We start from the raw sequence: 22,980 nt of genomic DNA on the forward strand, positions 1-22,980 counted from the left end.
GAACTACATGTTTACATGTTCTGAAAAAATGTAGATGAGACTGAAGAGCATGATCAAATATTGCCTTGATGCTGCTGTTGATGATAGATAAAGCACTAAACAGTTGTATAAATCTTCAAGATTTTACCCATAAACAGAAATGGTTACATTAAATGATCTCAAAAGTCCCTTCAAATGCCAGTAAAATTTGACAATGTAGAAAAAGCCCTGGTTTGGAATTATTTTATCTGATTTTAATGCCTTGGTTCAATGATTCAGTAAATTGTGTAACTCTGGGAATGTTTGCATAAGATTGAGTTTTCATCCATCAAATAAAATAATGCGACCATTCTTTCTAATAAGGGTGATGTGAGGATCTAATGAAGTGATGATGGCACTAATAAGTAACTAATTCACATATGGTTAAATCAAAGTTTCCCTCAAAATATTTAAATTTAAATATTAAGAGGTGGTTCTACCGAATGGTCACAAGAACAGCAGATACTTGTCAATGTCCTTGAGGTAAATCCCAGACTGATAATAACTACATAAATCTCAATGATCCAGAGAGAGAAGTTGTGGAGGTTCAGCAAAGTTTCTTTCTAAAATTACCCAAAGCAGCTAGTGTTTTATATATTGACTTTTTCCCAGTTCCAGAACTTTATCTCTTTTGAAGCCCTAAATTGATTAATGGTAAGAATAAGGCAACAGAAGAAACTCTCATACCTGCTGAGTGCAGAAATGAAGAGCTCAGGAGTAATTGTCAGCAAAATCATAAAATGTTTGACTGTGGAGCTCACAGCCTACCCTTCTTGTAACAGCCTTCCCTTTCATCTGTACTTTAAGGAAGATGATGCATTAGTCACTGGTATGGTCTTTGGATTTCAGACCACGTGTCAACTGTCCCAAAGCTCTTGGTTATTTTACTTAATTTCAATAGTAGAATAAGGGTTTTCTTCCACCATTAAAGTAATTCTAAACATCAAGAGCAGATGGAGATCAATTGCGGGAGAAGGTAGAAAGTGTCACCCTGCTGAATTTAGACTTTACCCTTCAGCGTTTCTTGTTGAAACTATGACCTCTTCTCCTCTGCAGTTACAGGCAGCAGATGAACCAGCAGAATAGTTGCAATATTCCTCCTATTGACCTGTCCTTTTGGTTTCTTGTAAATATGAAAACCCAACATAAAGTTAAGTCTCCAGAGGTCCTATGATGCTCTCACAAAGTAGCCATCCTTCCCCTCCTGATGAGACAATAGCAGATCATTCTTGCTTTGTTCATAAATATTTGTTCTCACATCGAACCTAAGTTTTTGAAATCTATTCTAATGCTTTATAATGTAAAAGAGAAGGTGCTTTGGGGATTTGACACAACCACAACCCTACCAAATATTCCAAAGAGAGTTATTAGAACAGGAGTAATTAGACAAAGGAAAATACTACAGTGTTGTAAGTAATAAATGTTCAAAATTGGTGCCAGATTCTTTAAAGACTATGTAAGAAATGACTGAAATAATGAATTCTAAACATGTTAAAAATATTCCCTGCGTTTAAAAAATTTGCTTCTGATTTAAAGCAAACTATCAGGGTAGTACAATGGTGGTTCAGCAGGCAGAGTTCTCGCCTGCCATGCTGGAGACCCGGATTCAATTCCCGGTGCCTGCCCATGCAAAAAAAAAAAAAAAATCAATGTACGAGTAATATAATCAAAAGAGATGTGACTGAAAACCAATAGATATTTTAAAAGACAATTAACAGGGAAGCTGTTTATAAAATATTTATATATACATTCAATAGGTGTCCAAAACAGGGTGGGAAGCAAGATTGCATCTGAAATAGCAAAAATATAAAATAAACAGAAATCTTTAACTAAAAGAGAATCAGATTTATGTGACAAGCTATCATATTCTTTTGGAATTAAAATAACTTGAATGATATTATAAGCAAATTCTTGTTATGGAATATAAGCAAATTGTTGAATATATACATTTCAATATGTACATGAAACAATCATTTTTTAATTGAAAAATAATTTAAGATTATGTAGAAGAAAATTCATGTAAACATAATTAGCAAAGAGAAATCATAATGGATATCTGTTCTTCCCAATAATTTAGAAAGTCATAAAACTAATATAGTATGGAGTAATCATGGGACTAGACTAATAAATTCATGTAAAGTACATCCATCAGGTTGTTGGAACAATTGCCTGTCTATTGAGGAGGCTGGGACCTGAGGAGTTTCAGTCTTTATTTATATATTTTACAAAAAATAAATTTCATATAAAATATATTTGCATTATTAAAATTAAAATTAATAAACAATTTGTTGGAAATTAGCCTGAAGAAATGAGTAGGAAATTCACATAAAATGATTTACAGCCATCTCCTTAGAAATACATGGAGCTATCTAAGATAGAAAAATTTAATCTATCATAAAATAATACATTTCTTTGTCAAATTAGAAAAGATGAAAAAGCTAGCAAATACTATTTTGGAAGAGGTAAGACAGAGTTTTATGCAATGCAGGTAGAAGTGAAATTGAAAGAATTTGGTAATAGGCATCAAATAATTTTCTTCTAGAAATTTATCCCAAGGAAACAAGCATAAAAGTATGAAAGATGTATGTATAACAAATGTTTCATAAAATTTGTTTATAGTAGGAAAAAAGGAAACTAGGTAAACCTCAAAAAATCGGGCTTATGGGTTTATTTAAATAAGTTGTAACATGCAACTCAATATTTCAAAGGCATTGAAAATATCATATATGTATATATACGTGTGCATATATGTTCATGAATAACATATTCTAGAAATAGAGAAATTATCATCTGTTTTGTGACTTTACAGTACTAAAATAACAAAATGCTTAAACATGTTAGTAATTCTCAAACAGTTATATATATTCTCTGATCTTTTCCTATTCTATATCTCATTAACTGCCTTGCAGCACAAAGTCACTTTTTTTCATTATTACTATTGTTGGTTCAATATACCTTTAGGCAAAACTCTACATTATAGACTTATTTCAGTTGTTCCAATTCTGCTTTCTACAATAAAAGTAATGTATTTATTTACTCATTCTCTTCTTACAAGCCATTATTGGGAATCAGCCCGAACAGGTCACATAATGAGACCTGATATGAAAAATGTGCAAGACAAACTGACTTCCAAGAGGGCAGAAACTTGCAGAGCATACAAACAGAATACAGATGTCAATTTAAATTAAATGAGGTTTTTTAAGAACTGTGTCTAGATACAATGATAGTACAGAAGAGTGAATATGAGGTGACAAATTATTTCTAGAAACAACATTAGGATTAGTTTTGATGGAAATGTTTACCAGGAAAAAATGAAAGGAGGGAACACAATATGCAAAGGCATCAAAGAATGAAAGCCCTTGGATATTCAGAAATAGTCAGAGACAAAATTGGAAAAATAGGAGAATTTTAGCAGTGTTTATGTTTGATTAAGTTTATAATTCAGCAAAAATAAATTCAAGTATTTCCTATTGAGCATGATGCCTTACAAAATATTTGGACTATATTAGCTGACTTGAGAGGATAAAATTTACAACTTCCCAACATATTGTTGATAAGCCCTACAGATATATCATCAAAATAATTTGATTTCTCAAAAGTGGGCTCTTAGATTAAAAACCCAAAACTTATAGCATTCAACAGGTAAACATTATTCTTATGGGCCATGTCTGAGATATCACAATATTCCAACATATGTTTAATTGTGATCATCCAAAGTACGCTCTTGGAACATGATAGAATTAAACTAGAAATTAACAGAAATATATCTAGCAAATTTTAAAATATAAATACAAAGCATACTTCTTCAAAATGAAATAATAAAGTCAAAGGAAAGATTAGGAAATTTTGGAATTGAATGAAAATGAGAACAGACCAAAACAAAATATGTGGGTGCAGGGTAAGCAGTGCTTAGATGGAAACTTATAACATTAGTTCAATATATTTCAAAACAAGAAAGGATTTCAACCAATAATATAATCTTTCAGTTTGAGTAATTAGAAAAATATGAAGACATTTAATCCAAAGAAAGCAAAAAGAAGATAATAATAAAATAAGAGATGGAATATATGAAATGGTGAAAGCAACTGAGCAATAAATGAGATCAAAACATAGTTATTTGTAAAACCAATAAAATTTATAAAACTGTCATAAAAAACAAAGAGGATTATACAAATTAAGAATATCTAGGATTAAAGAACGGACATCAGCATAGATATTACAAAAATGAAAAGAATAGTAAGGAATATTATGAGCAATTTCATGCGAATAAATTTAGTAGCTTATGTGAAATGTATAAAAATATGAAAGGCATGATGACAAAGCTAACTCAAGAAGTAGATATTCTGAATAGTCATATGCCTATTAAATAAATAAAATTTATAGTTAAAAATCTTCCCATAAAGAAAACTTCTGGCCTACATTTTTTCTTGGTGAATTATACTAAATATTTCAGGAAGAAAAAATTTTAATTCTGTGCAAGCACTTCAACACTCTGATACACAAATAAGAAAAAAACTATGGTAGACTGTACCTTATGAATATATCAAAAGGAGAATAAATCATTACTAAATAGGGTTTATCCTAGGATACACAGCCCAACATTTGAAAAGCAGCTATTACAATTAACACATCAACAAACTAAAAAGAGAAAACATGATCATTCCAAGAGATGTGGAAAAAAATACCTGACAAAATTTAACAACATTTAATCATTAAAAAAAGTCTGGAAGAAAACTAGGAATACAAAAAATATCCTCACCCTTAAAAATGGCATCTAGAAAAAACATAGCTAATAAAATACAAATGGTGAAAGACTGAATGCTTTATCTCTGAGATTGGGACTAAGGCAAGAATGCCCACTCTCACTTCTCTCCTTCAGCATTGTATTGAAGAAATAAAAGACATTCAGTTTGGAAAGGAATAAATAAGGCATTCTTTATCCACAAGAGTCATGATTGTCTGTGGAGGAAATATATTAAAAGTTATATTTAAAAAAGACAGGAAAAAATTAAAATTAATTCCTCCAGGTCACCGAAAACAAGGTTGATACATAAAAAGATATTTCATTTCTATGTATTAACAAAACAGTATGGGTATTAAATGTTTAAAAGGTGAGGTTTACAATAGCATCAAAATCATCCTTTGGTTACTTTTTTAGTGACTGAAATATAATTTATAAGAATTATGTATAAAAATATGCAGTATGATAGATGTTTAACAAATGTGTATAAACAAAACCTTGATCAATACATAGAATATTTTCATCATCCAGGAAATTTCCTCATGCGCCTTTTTTGTCAACCCACCCTAAGGGATGTAACCATTGCTCTGTTTTCTATCACCATAGAAGAGTACTGCCTGTCCTTAACTTCATATAATTGAAAACAAACAGGCATTCTTGTTTCTAGATTTACATAATATTTGAGGGTTTTTTATAATGTTACATGTGTTAGTAATTCGGATTTTTCTCTTTATTGCTAAGTACAGTAGAATATCATTATATGAAACAGCACACTATTCTGTGATAAATTCGGTTGTTATGAAAAACACTGCAATGGAAATATTTGGACAAGTCTTTCGTCACTCTTTGGTAAATATATATGAGTAGAATTGCTTAGTTAGAAGACTGTAATATTTACATATATAAGAACATGTAGTTTTCCAAAGTGGTTCTACTATTTTATCACCCATTTAAATGAGAGTTCCAGTTACTTCACATCCCCAGTAACAATTTTTTTTTATATATTGACCATGTAGCTTGTGACCTTGATAAATTTGCTAAGTCCTGGAAGTATCTTTGAAGATACCATAGGATATTCTGCATATAAAATAATGCATATATGAATAAAAACATTCTTATTCAACATTAATACATTAAAAAATCCTTTATTGCACTTATTAGGACATCTAGAATAATGGTGAAAAGAAGTGCTGAGCACACATAATCTTGTCTTCTTCCTGATCTGAGGGGGAAAGTATTCACAATTTCATTATTTGTAATAATGATAGCTGTAGATTGTTTCACAACTTATTATCTTTCTACCTCTTTCCTTACACTTATTTTGAATTTCAATGCTCTTCTTTTGCTAGCTTCTTAAGATGGAAATTTCACTCATTGAATTTATAAGTTCCACCTTGTCTAATATAAGCACAAAGTTATAAATTTCCATGTGAACATTGCTTTACATCCATCCTAAGGATGTTGTTATATTATACACTTATAATTATTCAATATGAAATATTGTCTAATATACCATAATTTATTTGTGGTCACATTTTGTTATTTAAAGGCAGATGACTTAATTTTGCACTTGGGGATTATCACCCTGAATGTCCTTACTTGTTTTGAGACTTAAAAGTCTCATAAATTTAAGCTCCAAGCTTTTCACACTATTCATTATACTCCAAACACCATCAAGTTTTTCTCTCATTATGCATATCTCTCTCCCAGTGCCTACAATAGTACCGACAAACAGGAGACACAATGAAAATCATTTCTAAATCAATTATTTCCACTGGGCATCCACCATTCTTGGATTCTCATTACAAAATCCATTTAGCAAACCACATGCCGAATCAATAACCTCCTGATGGACATTTTCACTTCCTGGTTACGAAGAGTATAAATCATGGGATTCATCAAAGGAAAGATCACCATATGGAAAAACGAAAACCACCTTGTCAGCTGGTAAGGCCCTGAAGGGGCGAGTGTAGATGAAGATGGCAGGTCCAAACATGAGAAATATAATAATGATATGCATGGTGCATGTGGATATGACCTTCTGCTTCCCTTCAGAGGAGGACCCATGTACATGGCAGAGGATGACCGCATAGGAGGCCAGGAGCCCCAAGAACCACAGCAGTGTCATCAGGCCACTGTTGAAGACCATCAGAAGCTCCACAACAAAGGTGTCTGTGCAGGCCAGCTTGATGACCTGAGGGACATCACAGAAGAAGTTATCCAGCTGGTTTGGGCCACAGAAGGGTAAGCAGAGGATGAGGGCCACCTGGATTATAGAATGAACAAAGCCCCCAAACCACAGAGCCAACAACAATCCATAGCAGACTCTGGGATTCATGACAGTTGAATAGTGTAAGGGCCGACAGATGACAATGTAGCGGTCAAAGGCCATCACCACAAGAAGTAACCCCTCCCCACTTCCAAGGAAGTGCAAGAAAAAGAGCTGAGTGATGCAGCCTCTGTAGATCACCTTCTTCTCATAAAGGAAGTCCACCAGTATCCTGGGAGTCACAATGAAGGAGTAAGAGGCATCCAAGAAGGCCAAGTTGCCCAGGAAGAAGTAGAGAGGGGCCATGAGGTCAGGATCAGACCTGATGGTGAGGATGATGAGGAAATTTCCAGGGAGGATGATGAGGTAGAAAGTTTTGATCAGTGCAAAGACCAGGAACTGAACATCTTGAGACTGAGTCAGACCAAGGAGGATGAATTCTGTTACCTCTGTGCTGTTCTCTCTCTCCATCTCCTCTGCATATGGAACATCAAGGAGCAGAGAATTGATGTGCATTTTTTTCATCCAGATCATATTCTTCTCAAGCTGAAAGTAGCATATGCTACTTCCATTTTATACAGTCACTCTCCCATATGGTAAAAAATTCCTTCTATCTTTCATTCCTCCAAATTTTATAACTTCCCATACCCTGGTGCTGAAGCCATATTCTTCTTCCTTTCAAACCTGTGCTTTTAGCTCACTGTTCCCTCATATAAGACTCTGGGATCCTCCACCCTGGACTTTTTTCTGTCTTTAGGCAACTAAAAATTGTCATATTAATCCCCACACATCCCTTAGGCTAATCACACTCCCAATTTGGAGAACTTTTACAACTAAACCTGGAGAGTTAGATAGAAAATTGATAGCAAATGAAAATGCTGGAACATTATCAAGGAGATAGAAATATTCCATATTTGAGTGTGATGGTTATACGTGTCAGTGTAGCAGTTATACATGTCTATTTATTTGTCAAACATTACTGAACTATATAATAATTAGTATACTTATTGTATGAAAATTATAGCATAAGAAAGTCAATTTAAAAATAAAAAAGAAATAAAGAAAAAATAAACTGCTTACTCTAAATATTTCCTTAGTCTCTATAGAACATCAACCCACCAACTTGGTATAAATAAAAAACTTCTTGTTATTCTGGAGAAATCCAGATCTGAGGTTTATCTGTATAGGGTCTCCAAATTGGGAGTGTGATTAGCCTAAGGGAGGTACATGATGATTTATTGTTATGAAAAGATAGTAGAATTTCTATCTTGAGGCAATCAAAAATTATCATGTTATGTTATGAAAATAGAGTAGAAGTTTTGATACATATATTATTATATCCTCTTCAATGAAGTTATATTTTTAATAGTTGTATGGTTTATATAGAATCATGGTATAATTTAACATATAAAGTATATTTATAAGTATATATGATAGCAAATGATCAAAAATATTTTATTATTGATATGAAGAATTTTAAAAGTTTAAGCACTCATGAGCTATAATAAATCACAGTGTAATATAAAACAATATATGCTTTCAATTGCATTGCACTTTTGTTTTGATGAGTGATATGGAACTATGGGGGTGCTAAAAGAAAGAAAAGAAAGGTCCATTGATTTTAACTGAAAGGGGAGAGAGAAGGAAAGAAAAGAGAGGGAAAAAAGAAGGAAGGAAGAACTAATAAATTCCAAAATAAGGACTCAAAAGTAATCTTTGTGATGTTATTTTAAGGTGCATCTATTCAAAACTTTAAATATTTGTTTTTTGTTTATCTCAACCCAAATAGATTCATTAACAACAGAAATATGTATGTATAGTCAAAAAAGAAATTAGGAAAGAAGTGGTTGAATTTATATGACTTGGGCATACATACATGCATAAAACCCATACATAAACACATACACAATCACACAATCACACACATCATGTCCTAAGCAAAACTGAAATACAAAAATTTACCTATGTTCCATTCTCTTTTTTTCTTTTCTTTGTTGTTTGCATATAGACCTTCAATGACCTCAACATTTATTATTCTTTCTGTGCATGAAGCCTGCTTTTGAAAATTAAATCAGGAATCCCTTTCCACTTACTCCTAAATTGTATTCATCTTGCACACTATTACACAGTTGGTTATTTCACACTCTTTTAGAAATTAACTGTTTTTAAAACATTGTGGTCAATTGGAGCTATGTACTGCAGAAAAAAACATGCTCTGAAACTTAATTCCTGTAAGTATGAACCTATTGTTAGTAAAATCTTTAGATGAAGTCACTTCAGTTAAGGTGTAGCCCAACCCAATCAGTTGGGCCTTAATCTTATTAATAGAGTCCTTTATAAGTGAAATGAAATTCAGACAGATAAAAGCCACAGAGGGAGCAATCAAAAGCTGAAAATCAATGGAACCTGGAAGAGAAGGTAGAGGCCTGGAGAAGCCACCCTGTGTACTGCAGGTGACAGAGAAGTCAATGATCACTGTAGCCACCCTGAGAATGTGTCTTCAGGAAGAAAGCATTCCATGAATGAGGATTGAGTTGGGACCTCTCACAGCCTCAAAACCATGAGCCAATAAATTCCCATTGTTAAGCCTTCCTATATGCATGTTAATTGTTTTAGCAACAAAAAAACCAAACAGGCACAGATGAAATTTTTAAGTATCTCTGAGATTAAAGGTTGCAGTCTCTTCTGTTCTCTTATCATCCAATCTGTTCTATTTACTCCTTATCAGGTGGAATTTATTACCATCTATAATTTTTGATTCACTGTTTTTATATCCCATTTTCCTCTTGTAACTGTGAGTTTCATATCATACTCATCACAGATCCAGAGATCAATGATAATCATGTATTAGATGTATATTTCTCTTTAGGTAAAATACAGTAAGTCCCTTCAAAAATAATGGCATGTAGATCTTTGAAGAGAAAAGCATTGTGTTCTAACTATATTCAGAGAAAAACAACTGTTTTTCAACCAAATAGAACAGAAATCCAAATACTTGCCACTACTCTATTCTATCTTTCCATTTCAGCTGATTCAGAGGTTCATTTGATGTTGGAAATGTTAGAGCAGTGCAGGGAAGAGTGATGGAGTGGGGTGCAGACACAGAAGCCATCTAAAAGCTTCACTGTGCATGTACCTGTCTTTAGTCCAGGATGTAGTCCACAGGGCAAGTGTTTTGAGACTTAATCACCATCTACAGGGCCTAATTCTCCCAATTATCTTCTTTATAGTTCTTCTTTAATTTTTATTCCTTCCTCTCATTCCCTCCCTTCTTCTCATTCCATTTTGTATATTTCATTTTCTTGAGTTATATTTCCACATCTGAGTTGGCTTTCTGTCTCCTTATTTTATCTTCTGTTTTCACTCTCATCTTTTTTTCTCAAAATATGCCTTTTTCCTGCATCTCTCTATCTTACTTATATTCTTTCTTTCTTTGAGTTCTCTATATTACTTTGGTTTAATTTTTTCGCTCTCCTCTTGTCGTCTTTATTTAATTCTTAATTCTTCTTTATTAGATTTTATACTTGCCTTCCCATTAATTATGAAAATCTTCACTATTTTATTTTGAAGCAAAAGTGAGCCCAGTAGATGCTTACTAATTTCCTTCATGCTAGCAAATTATTTTAAAGCCTAAAAATATTTAATCCCCCTTTCAGTCCAAATTTTCCTTGAATCAGGTCCTCCTTAAATGTATGGAACAAACTACCTATAATTACTTTTATTTTGGCAGATGCTTTGTCTGTTTGTAACTGATCTTAGTAAAAATTGGATGATCTAACTTTATGTTCAAAATAAACTTCTCATTAATCCAATTTATGAGCAAAAATATATTCAGCAAATGTCCCCAAAATAGAAATACAGTGTCTGTTAGCACTTGGTAGCTAGTTTGTAAACCATTGACATATAAAATTATTTGTTTCTGGGTATTATAAAAATATGGATGGGGTAAAAGAGCATCATCAAATATTAAAATGATACCAATGTAAACTTAAGAAAAAGTATTAACAAGAATGAAAAGAATTGATATTTTAAGAAAGGCTTTGTATATCCCCATTAAGTAATCTAAATATAAGAAGCAACTACATCTATATTCTTAAAAGGTAAAAAGTACTGCAATATTACTAAATTCAGACCTCATATATTAATCTATTTCTACTATAATTCTGACCTCTACCATTGCATTCCAAGATAGCAGATGTTTCATCTTAAGATTTGGATTTTTTAAATTCCTTTTTCTTTCTCTTTCTAATAAAAATGTAGAATGACAAAATGTTCACCTCTCTACTGATCCAAGGCTACTCTCACACAGCAGAGATCTATTTCCTTCTGGTGGAAGGAGCAATAACTGATTGCTTTTATCTTTGTTACTAAATATCTCTTCTCACAGGAGGTCTTTTACATTTTGAAGAACACAGCCAATTTGTGATGCAATGAAGAATGTACCTTGGGAATGTGGAAGCTATCACAGCTGCAAAATACTTTAATTGGGAAACATTAGAATGCCAACAAGATACAATCAAGGAGGATAGAAATCTGTATGATATACCTACTCATGTCAGATAAAGCACTATTATGAAACTTCTGGGTTCTAAAGGCAATATTCTGTCAGTGACAGTGAGAATAGAATGGCAAGCATGTTTATTAGGCTTGCGTGGGTAGAAGCCAAGGAAGATTGCTTTGTATTTTACAGTGGAATTCAAAAGGAAAAAAATAAATCACACATGTTTTAGTTTGTAAGCTGCAAGAATGCAATATACCAGAAATGGAATGGCTTTTAAAAAGAGAATTATTAAGTTGCAAGTTTACAGTTTTAAGGTCATGAAAATGTCTAAATTAAGGCACCCAGATAAAGATACCTAAACTCCAAAGAACTCCAGCTGATAAAATTCCGGGTTTCTCTTTCAGCTGGGAGGGCAAACGTAATGTCTGATTGCTTTCTATCCTCATTTCATAAGACTTCCAGGGGGCATTTACCTTCTGCATTTCCAAAGGTTTCTGGCTTTGTGGGTTCTGTTGGGCACTGTAGCTTTTTCCAAAATGGTTCCCTCTTAAGGGACCCTAGTAAGCAACCCCAACTTGAATAGGAAAGACTTACTATAAGCTTAAGCATTAAAACCATGAGTCAAGCTTTATTGCAGTGTGAGCAATAAGACACTGAACAAGACAAAGTCCCTGCGCTAGGAAATTTTACATTCTAGTGCAGGAAATCAGATGACAAACAGACACACTGGAGAGAAAACCTCAGTTGGTGAAGAGTATTCTGTGCTTAAGAGAGTGGGAGGAATAGATGTTATTTTAGATGAGCTGACTAGGGAGAGCCTTTCCAAGGAGGTCAGATTTCAACTGAGAACTGAATGCCCAGAGTAAGGAAGATCTGAAGGAAGGGCTGGTGCAAAGACCATGATACAGGAAGAAGCTGCTTCACCGAGGAGTAGAGAGGGGCCATTGAGGTGAAGCGGAAAAAAGAGTACAGCAAGATGAGAAGTGGACACCAGATATAGACCAAGCGATTGGTTATCATTCTACATGAGATGTTGAAGCCAAGGAGTCCCATTATCTAATTTACATATTTAAAAGATTATTCTAGCTCTTGGGTGAATATGAGTTTTAGAAGGCAAAGAGTAGAAACAAAGAGACCAGCTAGGGAGTATTTGAAGTACTATAGACAGAGATGGTGGCTTAGGCTAGGGGATAGGAGAAGAAATGGAGGAAAATTTTAGATCTGAGATAGATTAAAGAGAGATAGGCTGCAGGACTTGCTGCTGGACTGTCTTTGAGAGTTGAGGGAGCTATTTAGGATTTTTGATGATATAACTGTGTGGTTGATGGGCAAGTGGAGCAGTGAGGTTTGAAAATTAAGCATTCTTCTTTGAATATATTTGGTTTTAAATTTGATTTATTTTTTGAATGGGTAATATGGTCACAATTCAAAAATCAAAAAGTTAAAGTAAATGTGGACAGTGAGAAATCTTCCTCCCATCTCGTCACCCAAATGTCATTTCCTCCCATACATTACAAGAGAAAAGTATTATTTTCTGTTGCATCCTTCAAGAAATTGTATGCATTTGCAAAGAAGAATGGTTATAAATTATTTTATTTTTATTCTATTAAAATATAATTTTTATGTATTAAAATGCACATATCTAAGTGTTCAGTTGATAGTTTTTGTCAAATGTACACACTTAAGTAACCACTATCCAAAACAAAATATAGAATATTTTCATCACTCCATAAAATTGCTTTGTGTCCATTTCCATCACACCACCACCAATAATGCCATATTGGCAACCACTTCTTAGTTACTAACATCATTGGTTAATTTTGTCTTTCCTTGTATTTCATAAAAATAGAATCATATAATGCGTATTCTTTTCTATCTGACTTTTTTACTTGGCATTATATTTTTGAGATTCATGCACATTTTTGCATTATCTGTAATTGCTCTTTTTTATTGCTGAATATTTCACTGAATTTCTATCATTTTTTATCATTTTAGGGATATTTGGATTTTTTTATACTTTAGACTATAAAAAATGTTTCCATGAACATTTCACTGTAAGTCATTTTGGTGAAACATGTAGGAGTGAGTGAAGTTCCTGAGTCATAGGGTAGATGAATGTTTAACTGTATAATAAATTGCTATTTGTTTTCAAATTGATTAAAGATTGTTAAATTCCCAGCAGCAATGTATGGGTGTTTGAGCTGTCCCACTGTTTCATCAACATTTTGATAGTGCCACTTATTTTACAATAGCCATTGTTCTGGTCATGAAATGAAAACTCACTGTGGTTCTAATTTGCCTTCCCCTCATGACTAGTGATGTTGAGTATATTTCCATGAGCTTACTAACCAGTTGTACATCTTCCTCTTTTCTGAAGTGTCTGCTCAAATATGTGCACAATTTTTATTTAGCTGAAGAGAGAGGTAGGGAGAGAAAGAAGAGAGAGAGGGGGAGATCTCAAATTTACCTCCCAGTTTGTGCGTAATAGATCATTCCTTAATGATCTATAATAATGAACAGTATTTTCTAATTTTTGAAGTACAATTTATAAATTTTCATGATTACTGCCTCTTTTATGCTAAGAAATAATTGTTTATCCCATTTTTTTCTTTAGAAAACACTTTCTTCTATGTTTTTCCTAGGGACTTATTTTTGGCAATTATATGTGAGTCTATGATCCAGCAGTGAACTAGAGTTACAATTCATCATTTTCCAGTTGCTCTAGCATCATTTGTTTAAAAGATTTTCCTTTCCTACTGAATTATTCTGATTTCTTTATCAAAAATCAATTTATGAATCTGGTCAAAAGGAGAAAAATTGAGTTGTATATATGTCACTAGGTTAAAATTTTTAAAAACATATGACTATGCAACAATGAAACCTATTGTAAACAAGTGACTATAGTCAATAATTCAATTGTAAAATGTTCTTTCATGAACTGTAGTAAATGTACCACACTAAGCAAGGTGTTAATAACAGGGTGGCATATGGAACTCTATTTTATGCATGATTTTTCTGTAAACCCACTTCTATAATAATAAAAAATAAAAAATAATTTAAACAAGGAAAAAATCAATTTATCAAAGAGGTGGCACAAGATGGCAGCATGCAGAGGTGTGGAATTCAGTTCATCCTCCAGAGAAGCTGGCAAATAGCCAGGAACTGTATGGAACAATTTCTGTGTGGCAGTAGTGACCAGACACATCATACACTAGTCTGGAATGGGTGGAATGACTGATATCCCACACAGAACTGTAAGTCACAAAGCCATGGAGGCCAGTGTCCATCCCCCAGGGGCATGGCAGGCTGGTTCCCTGAGAGGGAAGCAAACAGATGTTATTAGTAGCAAGGACTTAGCTCAACCAAGCTTCACTTACAGAATTAATCAACACATTCTGATTACTGAAAATAGGCCCTGAGCAAAGATAAACCTGGAGGAAGCACTAAAGGAATCAGGAATTTTCACCCTGGCAGAGAGGGAGTGGAACTGATGGAAGAAAAAGAGGGTTTCTGAGTTGGACAGCACAAAACACTGGAAAAGGGCTGGACTTCAAGGAAAGGGAGCACATAGAGCCTGGGGACACAAAGAGGCATTTACCAACTCAAGTTTTTGATTGGGAAACTCTGGGAGTAGGGGGCCTGGCTCTGAAAAAGCTTATTTATTTATTTATTTATTTATTTACTTATTTATTTATTTATTTTACATCATGCCAGCTCACTAGATAGAGCTGCAAGCACTCACAGGTTCCAGCAATGCCTCAGGCAAGGGCAGAGTTAAGGAATGTCTGAGACACAAAGTCATGAATCAGGCAAAAGGGCTTAATTCCCTAAACAACATTATCGTCTCCAAAAAAGGGGTGGGGGGCAGGGCCTAGCTCAGGTGGGGACCTTCATTCCGTGAATTCAGGCTGCAGGGGCTGGCAAACAGAAGCAATCAAACCCACCTAGTATCTCAGCCTCTGTCTCAACCACAGCAATGGCAGGGTGAGTCTGATGAACTTAAATGTACCACAGTACTTTACACTGTTTCAGAGTCACAGGCTGACAAACACCATATGCTGGGCAGGATAGTAAAAACACAGAATCTACAGACATCATATGAAAGGCTGACAACCTGATGGGTCAAACCCTCAGGGATACTTGATACTGGCTTCTCTCTCCTCAGATGTGAGCCTGTCTGGTCTTGGAAAATCTGACATGGATCATTAATAGCTGAGGAGTCCCTGCTCAAAAAAGGCTCCATGTAGGCAGGGCAATAAACAGAAAAGCAAGCACTGAAAAATTCTGATCAGTTTAATAGAACCTGTGCTAGATGTCTAGAATAAGTTGAACTGAAAGTGAAAGAAGAGATAAGGAACAAAGCCATCCAATAAGAAATCCCTAGGTGAAAGAGTAAAAACAATGTCCAGAATAAACTAATTAAAAAATCAAATGCCTATATGCAACAAAAAATAACAAGTCACACTATGAAAATCGAGGATATGGCCCAGTCAAAGGAATAAACCAACACTTCAAATGAGATACAGAGGTTGAAACAACTAATTCAGGATGTTCAAACAGACATGAAAAAACTCAACAAAAATCAAATCAATGAGTTGAGGGAAGATATACAGAAGACATTGGGCAACCATAAATAAAAACTCCAAAATTTGAAAAAAAATCGTAGAACTTATGAGAATGGAAGGGACAATAAAAGAGATGAAAAAAATATGGTGACCTATAACAATAAATTTGAAAAGACAGAATAAATGATTAGTTAACTAGAAGGCAGAACATCTGAAATCTGATATACACACACAAGAAAATATAGGGAAAAGCATGGAAACATAGAAACAGGGCCTCAAGGAATTGAATGACAAAATGAATCATGAATAAACATGTCATGGGTGTCCCAAAAGGAGAAGAAAAGTAAAATGAGAAGAAAGACTAATAGAGGAAATAATTAATGAAAATTTTCCATCTCTCATGAAAGATATAAAATAACAGATCCAGGAAGAGCAGTATATCCCTAAGAGAATAGATCCAAACACTGACTCCAAGACATTTTCTAATAAGGTTGTGAAATGTTAAAGAAAAAGAGAGAATTTTGAAACCAGCAAGAGAAAGCAATCCATCACATACAAGGGAAGCTCAATAAGATTATGTGTGGATTTCACTATAATAAGTGAAGACTTCAATTACCCAATCTTATCAATGGATAGAACATCTAGACAGAGGATCCATATGGAAACAGACTTTTAATAAGATGATAAATGAAATAGACTTGACAGACATTTACAGAATAGTACACCCCACAGCAGTAGGATATACATTTATCTCAAGTGCTCACGGATCATTCTCAAGGATAGACCATATGCTGGGTCACAAAGCAGGTATCAATATATTTAAAAAGATTGAAATTATGCAAAACATTTTCTCAGCTCATAATGGAATGAAGTTGGAAATCAGTAATAGGCAGAGGGCCAGAAAATTCACAGGTATATGGAGGTTAAATAAAACACTCTTAAATAACCAGTGGGTCAATGAAAAAAGCATAATAGAAATCAGTATGTATCTCAAGGCAAATTAAAATCAAAGCACAACAAATCAAAATTTATTGAACACAGCAAAAGCTGTGCTGAGAAGGAATTTTATTGCCTTAAATGCCTTAATAAAAAAGAAGAAAGTAAAAATTGAGGTGTTAACTGTGCACTTGGAAGAAATAGACAAAGAACAGAAAATAACCCCAAAGCAAAAAAAAAAAAAGAAATATAAAAGATTTAAGCAGAAATAAGTGAAATTGAGGATATGAAAATCAACAAAACCAAAAGTTGGCTCTTTGAGAAAAATCAATAAAATCAATAGGCCCTTAGCTAGACTGATAAACAAAAAAGAGAGAGAGAGAGGATGCAAATAAACAAAATCAGAAATAAAAGAGGGGACATAATCACTGACCCTACAGAAATAAAGGAAGTAATGAGAGGATACTATGAGCAACTATAAGCTAATAAACTAGACAACATAGAAATGGACAACTTCTTAGAAAGGCATGAACAACCAACTTGACTCATGAAGAAATAGACAACTTCAACAAATCAATCACAATTGAAGAAACTGAATCAGCTGTCAAGAAGCTTCCCCAAAAGAAAAGTCCAGGACCAGATGGCTTCACCTGTAAACTCTATCAAGCATTCAAGAAAGGATTAGTACCAATCCTGCTCAAACTCTTCAAAGAAATTGAACAGAGAGAAAGCTATGTAATTCATTCTATGAAGCCAACATCACCCTAAAGCCACAGCCAGATAAGGATGTTACTAGAAAAGAAAATTGCAGACCCATTTCCTTAATGAATATAGAAACAAAATTTCTCAATAAAATACTTGTGAATCGAACACAGCAGCACATTAAAAGAATTATACACCATCACCAAGTGGGATTTACTCCAGGTATGCAAGGCTGGTTCAACACACAAAAATCAGGTAATATAATACACCATACCAATAAGTCAAAACAGAAAAACCACATGATCATCTCAATTGGTGCAGAAATGTTATATGACAAATTCAACAACCTCTATTGATGAAAACAATTCAAAGGATAGGAATAGAAGGGAACTTCCTCAACATGATGAAGAGAGTATATAAAAACTCATTGCTAACATCATCTTCAAAGGGAAATGTCTGAAAGCTTCCCTCTAAGATCAGAAAAAAGACAAGGATTCCCACTGTCACCATTATTATTCAGCATTGTGCTGGGAGTTCTAGCTACAGCAATTAGACAAGAAAAAGAAATAAAAGGCACCCAAATTGGAAAGGAAGAAGTAAATCTCTGACTTCTTTGAGGATGACATGATACTATACGTCAAAAATCCTGAAAAATCTACAACTAAGCTACTAGAGCTAATTAATGAGTACAGCAAAGTGTCAGGGTATAAGATCATTATTCAAAAATCAGTAATGATTGTTCTAGTTTGCTAGCTGCCAGAATGCAACACACCAGAGATGGATTGGCTTTTAATAAAAGGGTATTTATTTTGTTGGTTCTTCAGAGGAAAGGCAGCTAACTTTCCACTGAGGTTCTTTCTTATGTGGAAGGCACAGGATGGTCTCTGCTGGTCTCCTCTCCAGGCCCCTGGGTTCCAACAACTTTCCCCAGGGTGACTTCTTTCTGCATCTCCAAAGGCCTGGGCGGAGCTGTTAGTGCTGAGATGAGGAATGCCAAGCTGCTTAGCTGTGCTACATTGCATTCTCTCATTTGAGCACCAGCCAGTTAAGTCAAACATCACTCATTGCAGCAGACACACCTCCTAGCTGACTGCAGATGTAATTAGCAACAGATGAGGTTCACGTACCATTGGCTTATGTCTGCAGCAACAAGACTTGGTATGCTCACCTGGCCAAGTTGACAACTGAATCTAACTAACACATGATTCTATATGCTTGTAAAGAGCAATCTGAGGAGGAAATTAAGAAAATGTTCCATTTCCAGGAGCAACCAAAAGAATCAAATAATTACAAATAAATTTAACTGAAGATACAAAAGACCTATACACAGAAAACCATGAGATATTGTTAAAAAAAAAATCATGGAAGACCTAAATAAATGGAACGTCATACCATGTTCAAAGATTGGAAGATTAAATATAGTTAAGATATCAATTCTACTCAAACTGATTTAAAGATCTAATGCAATGCCAATCAAAATCCCAACAATTTACTTTGCAGAAATAGAAAAAACAATAACCAAATTTATTTGGAAGGGTTCAGTACCCTGAATAGCAAAAAATATCTTGTGAAGGAAAAATGAAGTGGGAGGATGTGGAGAAAGAGGTTCACATCCACTGCTTGTGTGAATGTAAAATGGTGCGACCACTTAGGAAAGTAGTTTGGTGGTAACACAGGAAGCTTAGTATGGAATTGCCATATGATCTTATTACTAGGTATATATTCAGAGGAACTGAAGGCAAAGACACAAATGGACATTTACACATTGATGTTTATAGCAGCATTAGTTGATTGTCAAGAGCTGGAAAAGCCAAAATGTCCATGAACAGATGAGTGGCAAACAAGCTGTAGTATATACAAACTATGGAATATTACACAGCTGTAAGACAGAATAAAGTCCTGAAGCATGTAACAATATGGAAGAACCTTCAGGAAACTACGTTGAGTGAAATTAGCCAGAAACAAAACTATAAAACTGTATGGTCTCACTAATATGAACTAACATTAATGAGTGTACTTTGAGAGTTAAAGCTAAGAAGATAGAAAGAGGGTAGAGATTGGGCATTTGGTGTTGAAGGAATACAGAATGTGCAACAGGAATGATTGCAAAAAATCAGAAATGGATAGCACAATATTATCTTATGGTAGCACAATATGCAGCACTGTGTTCACTTTTTTTTTCAATGGATGGAAGTGGCCTTAGGGTATAGTGACTGAAGGATGGAAGGGGAAACTGTGGTATATACATACAATGGACTACTGAGCAGCTGCAAGGAACAATGAAGTTGTGAGGCACGCACCTAGATGAATGAATACTACAGACAATATGTTGAAAGAAATGTCAAGAACAAAAACATATGATCATGCCTCACTCATATGGACTAACTATAATATACAGACTTAGAGAACTGAAGTTGAGAGCATGAGTTTTGAGGTTGGGGCCTATTGTACCAGGTCCTAGATCAAAAGCTCTTACAGCAGTCACATATATTCAGGAGTTGTAACTTGTTATTTCTAAATTTTGAGATACTGAGCTATTTGCATATAACTTAGTTGTTTCTTGAAACTTTGTGCATTTATGTGACACTTGAGACTCTGAGTTAGAGCCCTGTAGCTATGAAGGTCAGCATTACCCCATACAGCAACAGTTTACAAAGTTGAAAAAGTGATCAGACTTTGACTAGATATATGAACTATGTTGAGCTTGCTAGGACTGGGTAAATCAGAATATAGGATAAAGGATGATATGATCCAGACTTTAAAACTTCAGCTTCCATGTGAGACCAAAGGGAGAGATTTTTATTTTGGTACAAAATTTTTATTTTGGATAGCACATTATCTGACTTGACATGTTTGGTCAGTTTATTTGAACACCATAATTACTATGGAATCTTGAATAGGGCATGAGATATTGTTGGTTGGCACAGGTTAGTATGATGCCTCAAAATATCCCAGAGTAATTTGGGCAGAGAAAAAAAGTATTTGCAAGTGCACTTGGGGGACTGGAGACAAAGGAGGAAATATTCAACTTCTCCAAATGGGGAATTCCTGATATTCTCACAAGCAGTGGAGACAGCTCATTCAATAGGCTGAGCCCTCCATCTCGGGCTTCACCCATATGAAACTTATTCTTGCAAAGGAGAAGCTAAGTCTACTTATAATTATTCCTAAGATTTACCTCCAGAGAACCTCTGTTGTTGCTCAGATGTGGCCTCTCTCACTAAGTCAACTCAGCAGGTGAACTCACTGCCCTCCTTCCCTGGCAAGGTGAGACAGAACTCATGAAATGAGCCAGGAACTGGCATCATGGGGTTAAGAAATCCTTCATGACCAAAAGGTGGGAGAGAGAAATGAGACAAAATAAATTTTCAGTGGCTGAGAGATTTCAGTCAAGAACAGTTGCCTTGGAAGTTATTTTTATGCATTATATAGATATCTCTTTTTAGTTCATGATGTATTGGAGTGGCTGGAGGGTAGTACTTGAAATTTTAACTGTGTTCCAGTAGCCTTAATTGTTGAAGATGATTGTATAACTATATAGCTTTTACAGTGTGACCCTGTGATTGTGAATATCTTGTGTCTTATGCTCCTTTTATCCAGGATATGGACAGATGAGTAAAAAATTAAGGATAAAAATAAATAAATAGGGGGAAATAAAAAGGTAAAAAATTGTGTGGATTGAAATACTAGTGGTAAATGAGAGGGTAAAGTGTATGGGATGTATGGGTATTTTTTAAATTTCTTTTTCTGTAGTGACACAAATGTTCTAAAAATGATCACGTTGATGAATACACAACTACTTGATGATATAGTGAGCCATTGATTGTATGTTATGGATGGGCTGTATGTGTGTGAATATTTCTCAATAAAAATATTTAAAACAAATTAAAAAATGTAAAAACATCAATTTACCATATTTAGGAGCCTATTTCTGTTCCATTGATCTATTGCCTATCCTTACATAAATACGACATTCTCGTGATTTCTATAGTTTTGTTATAAGACTTGAAGTCAGATCAGGGAAATACTCTTTTTTTCTCTTTTTTAAGATGCATTTTAATATTCTATATCAGATGAAAGTAGTCATATAACTATGTAAAAAGTACATTTTGAAAGCTATTACAATTTTATTTTCCTGAAATAAAGAAACTTAGTAGCAAGGAAAAATTGCCCTGGAATGGTCAACCTTGAAAAGTATCCCAGCAGAACTATAGCTCTTTAATATAATGAAAAAATGCCATGGTCCTCCATGCAAATAAATAAAGTAAGGAAGAAAGGCAGTTACTCCCAATAGGGCTGGAGTGTGTTACCATCAAACTTCTTTCAATAACAACATAAAAATGATGAAAGAATGTAGCAATAGTTTCAAGAAATGCATTTTTCCTCAAAGGCCAAGTTGTACATCAAGTATTGAGATTATATAGATAAGAATTTTAAATATGCACTAACCCAGAGAATCTTTTGCTTATGAGTTCTTCTTGTGTAATATACTAGAGAACAGATTTCTTCCAGTCAAGGAAGAAATGTGTATTTGTTTTCAATTGAAAGGGTCAGTAAAGTTACCTAATGTGCCACCAGGTGGAAATGGAGAGCAGGTCTTTAGTTGAGGCACATCGCATTTACATGTTGCTCTGCCACATCAATCTCCACATTAGTTTCAGTCTTTGGTTTATAGTTTAATATATTTAATATTCAGTACTCAGTCTTTTGTCCTAGTTTCTCAGTTCACATGATTATTTGGAGCTTCTTTCTTCAAAAGGTTTCCTGGGAACATTTCCAAATTTTACTGTGTTTCACACTTAGTAGTCGTTTAATTTGAATGTCAGTTTTGTCAGTTATAAAATCCAAGTGTTATACTTGGATCCCTAAAGAAGTTTGTAGATTTTGCTCTGTCCCCACCTCCATTTATTTAAGGATGGTTAACTATATTGTGCAGCAAAGCATGATTGGTCAAGTGGCCTGCTTCCAATGGAGCTAAGTGGGTGGGACCTCTACAAAGCTTATTAAAGGAAAATAACTATCCCTTGGAAAGAAAAGATCTCCAAGGCTATTTATTTGATTCTTTATAGGGTTATATATTTTTAATTTTTAATAAACATATATTATTTTAGTAATTTCATAAGACCTGAAGAATTTTACTTTTGTTTGGGTAAGAGCTGTTTTTTTAAACCAGATATAATAATAAAATCTATCTTGTTAATTTTGAGATTGGGAAACAGGTCATGAGGTTGGTGGAACTTGAATTATA

General features: G+C 34.1%; 2 protein-coding genes across 3 annotated transcripts in view; both read right to left on the bottom strand.

Moving 5' to 3' along the window:
• Positions 1-22,980, bottom strand: part of LOC143655003 (olfactory receptor 4M1) — a 40,161-nt gene that overhangs the window by 12,735 nt on the left and 4,446 nt on the right. The window lies entirely within an intron of this gene.
• On the bottom strand, positions 6,630-7,499 carry LOC143655002 (olfactory receptor 4N2-like). Its single transcript, XM_077126584.1, has one exon. It carries the CDS (start codon positions 7,497-7,499, stop codon positions 6,630-6,632), a length of 870 nt encoding a protein of 289 aa, XP_076982699.1.

The sequence above is a fragment of the Tamandua tetradactyla genome, chromosome 14 (genome assembly GCF_023851605.1).
Source record: "Tamandua tetradactyla isolate mTamTet1 chromosome 14, mTamTet1.pri, whole genome shotgun sequence".
In the NCBI taxonomy this organism is placed as follows: domain Eukaryota; kingdom Metazoa; phylum Chordata; class Mammalia; order Pilosa; family Myrmecophagidae; genus Tamandua; species Tamandua tetradactyla.

What these genes read in the sequence shown, in the direction of transcription:
- LOC143655002 (XM_077126584.1), bottom strand. Translation starts at nt 7,499, where the DNA reads ATGGAGAGAGAGAACAGCACAGAGGTAACAGAATTCATCCTCCTTGGT.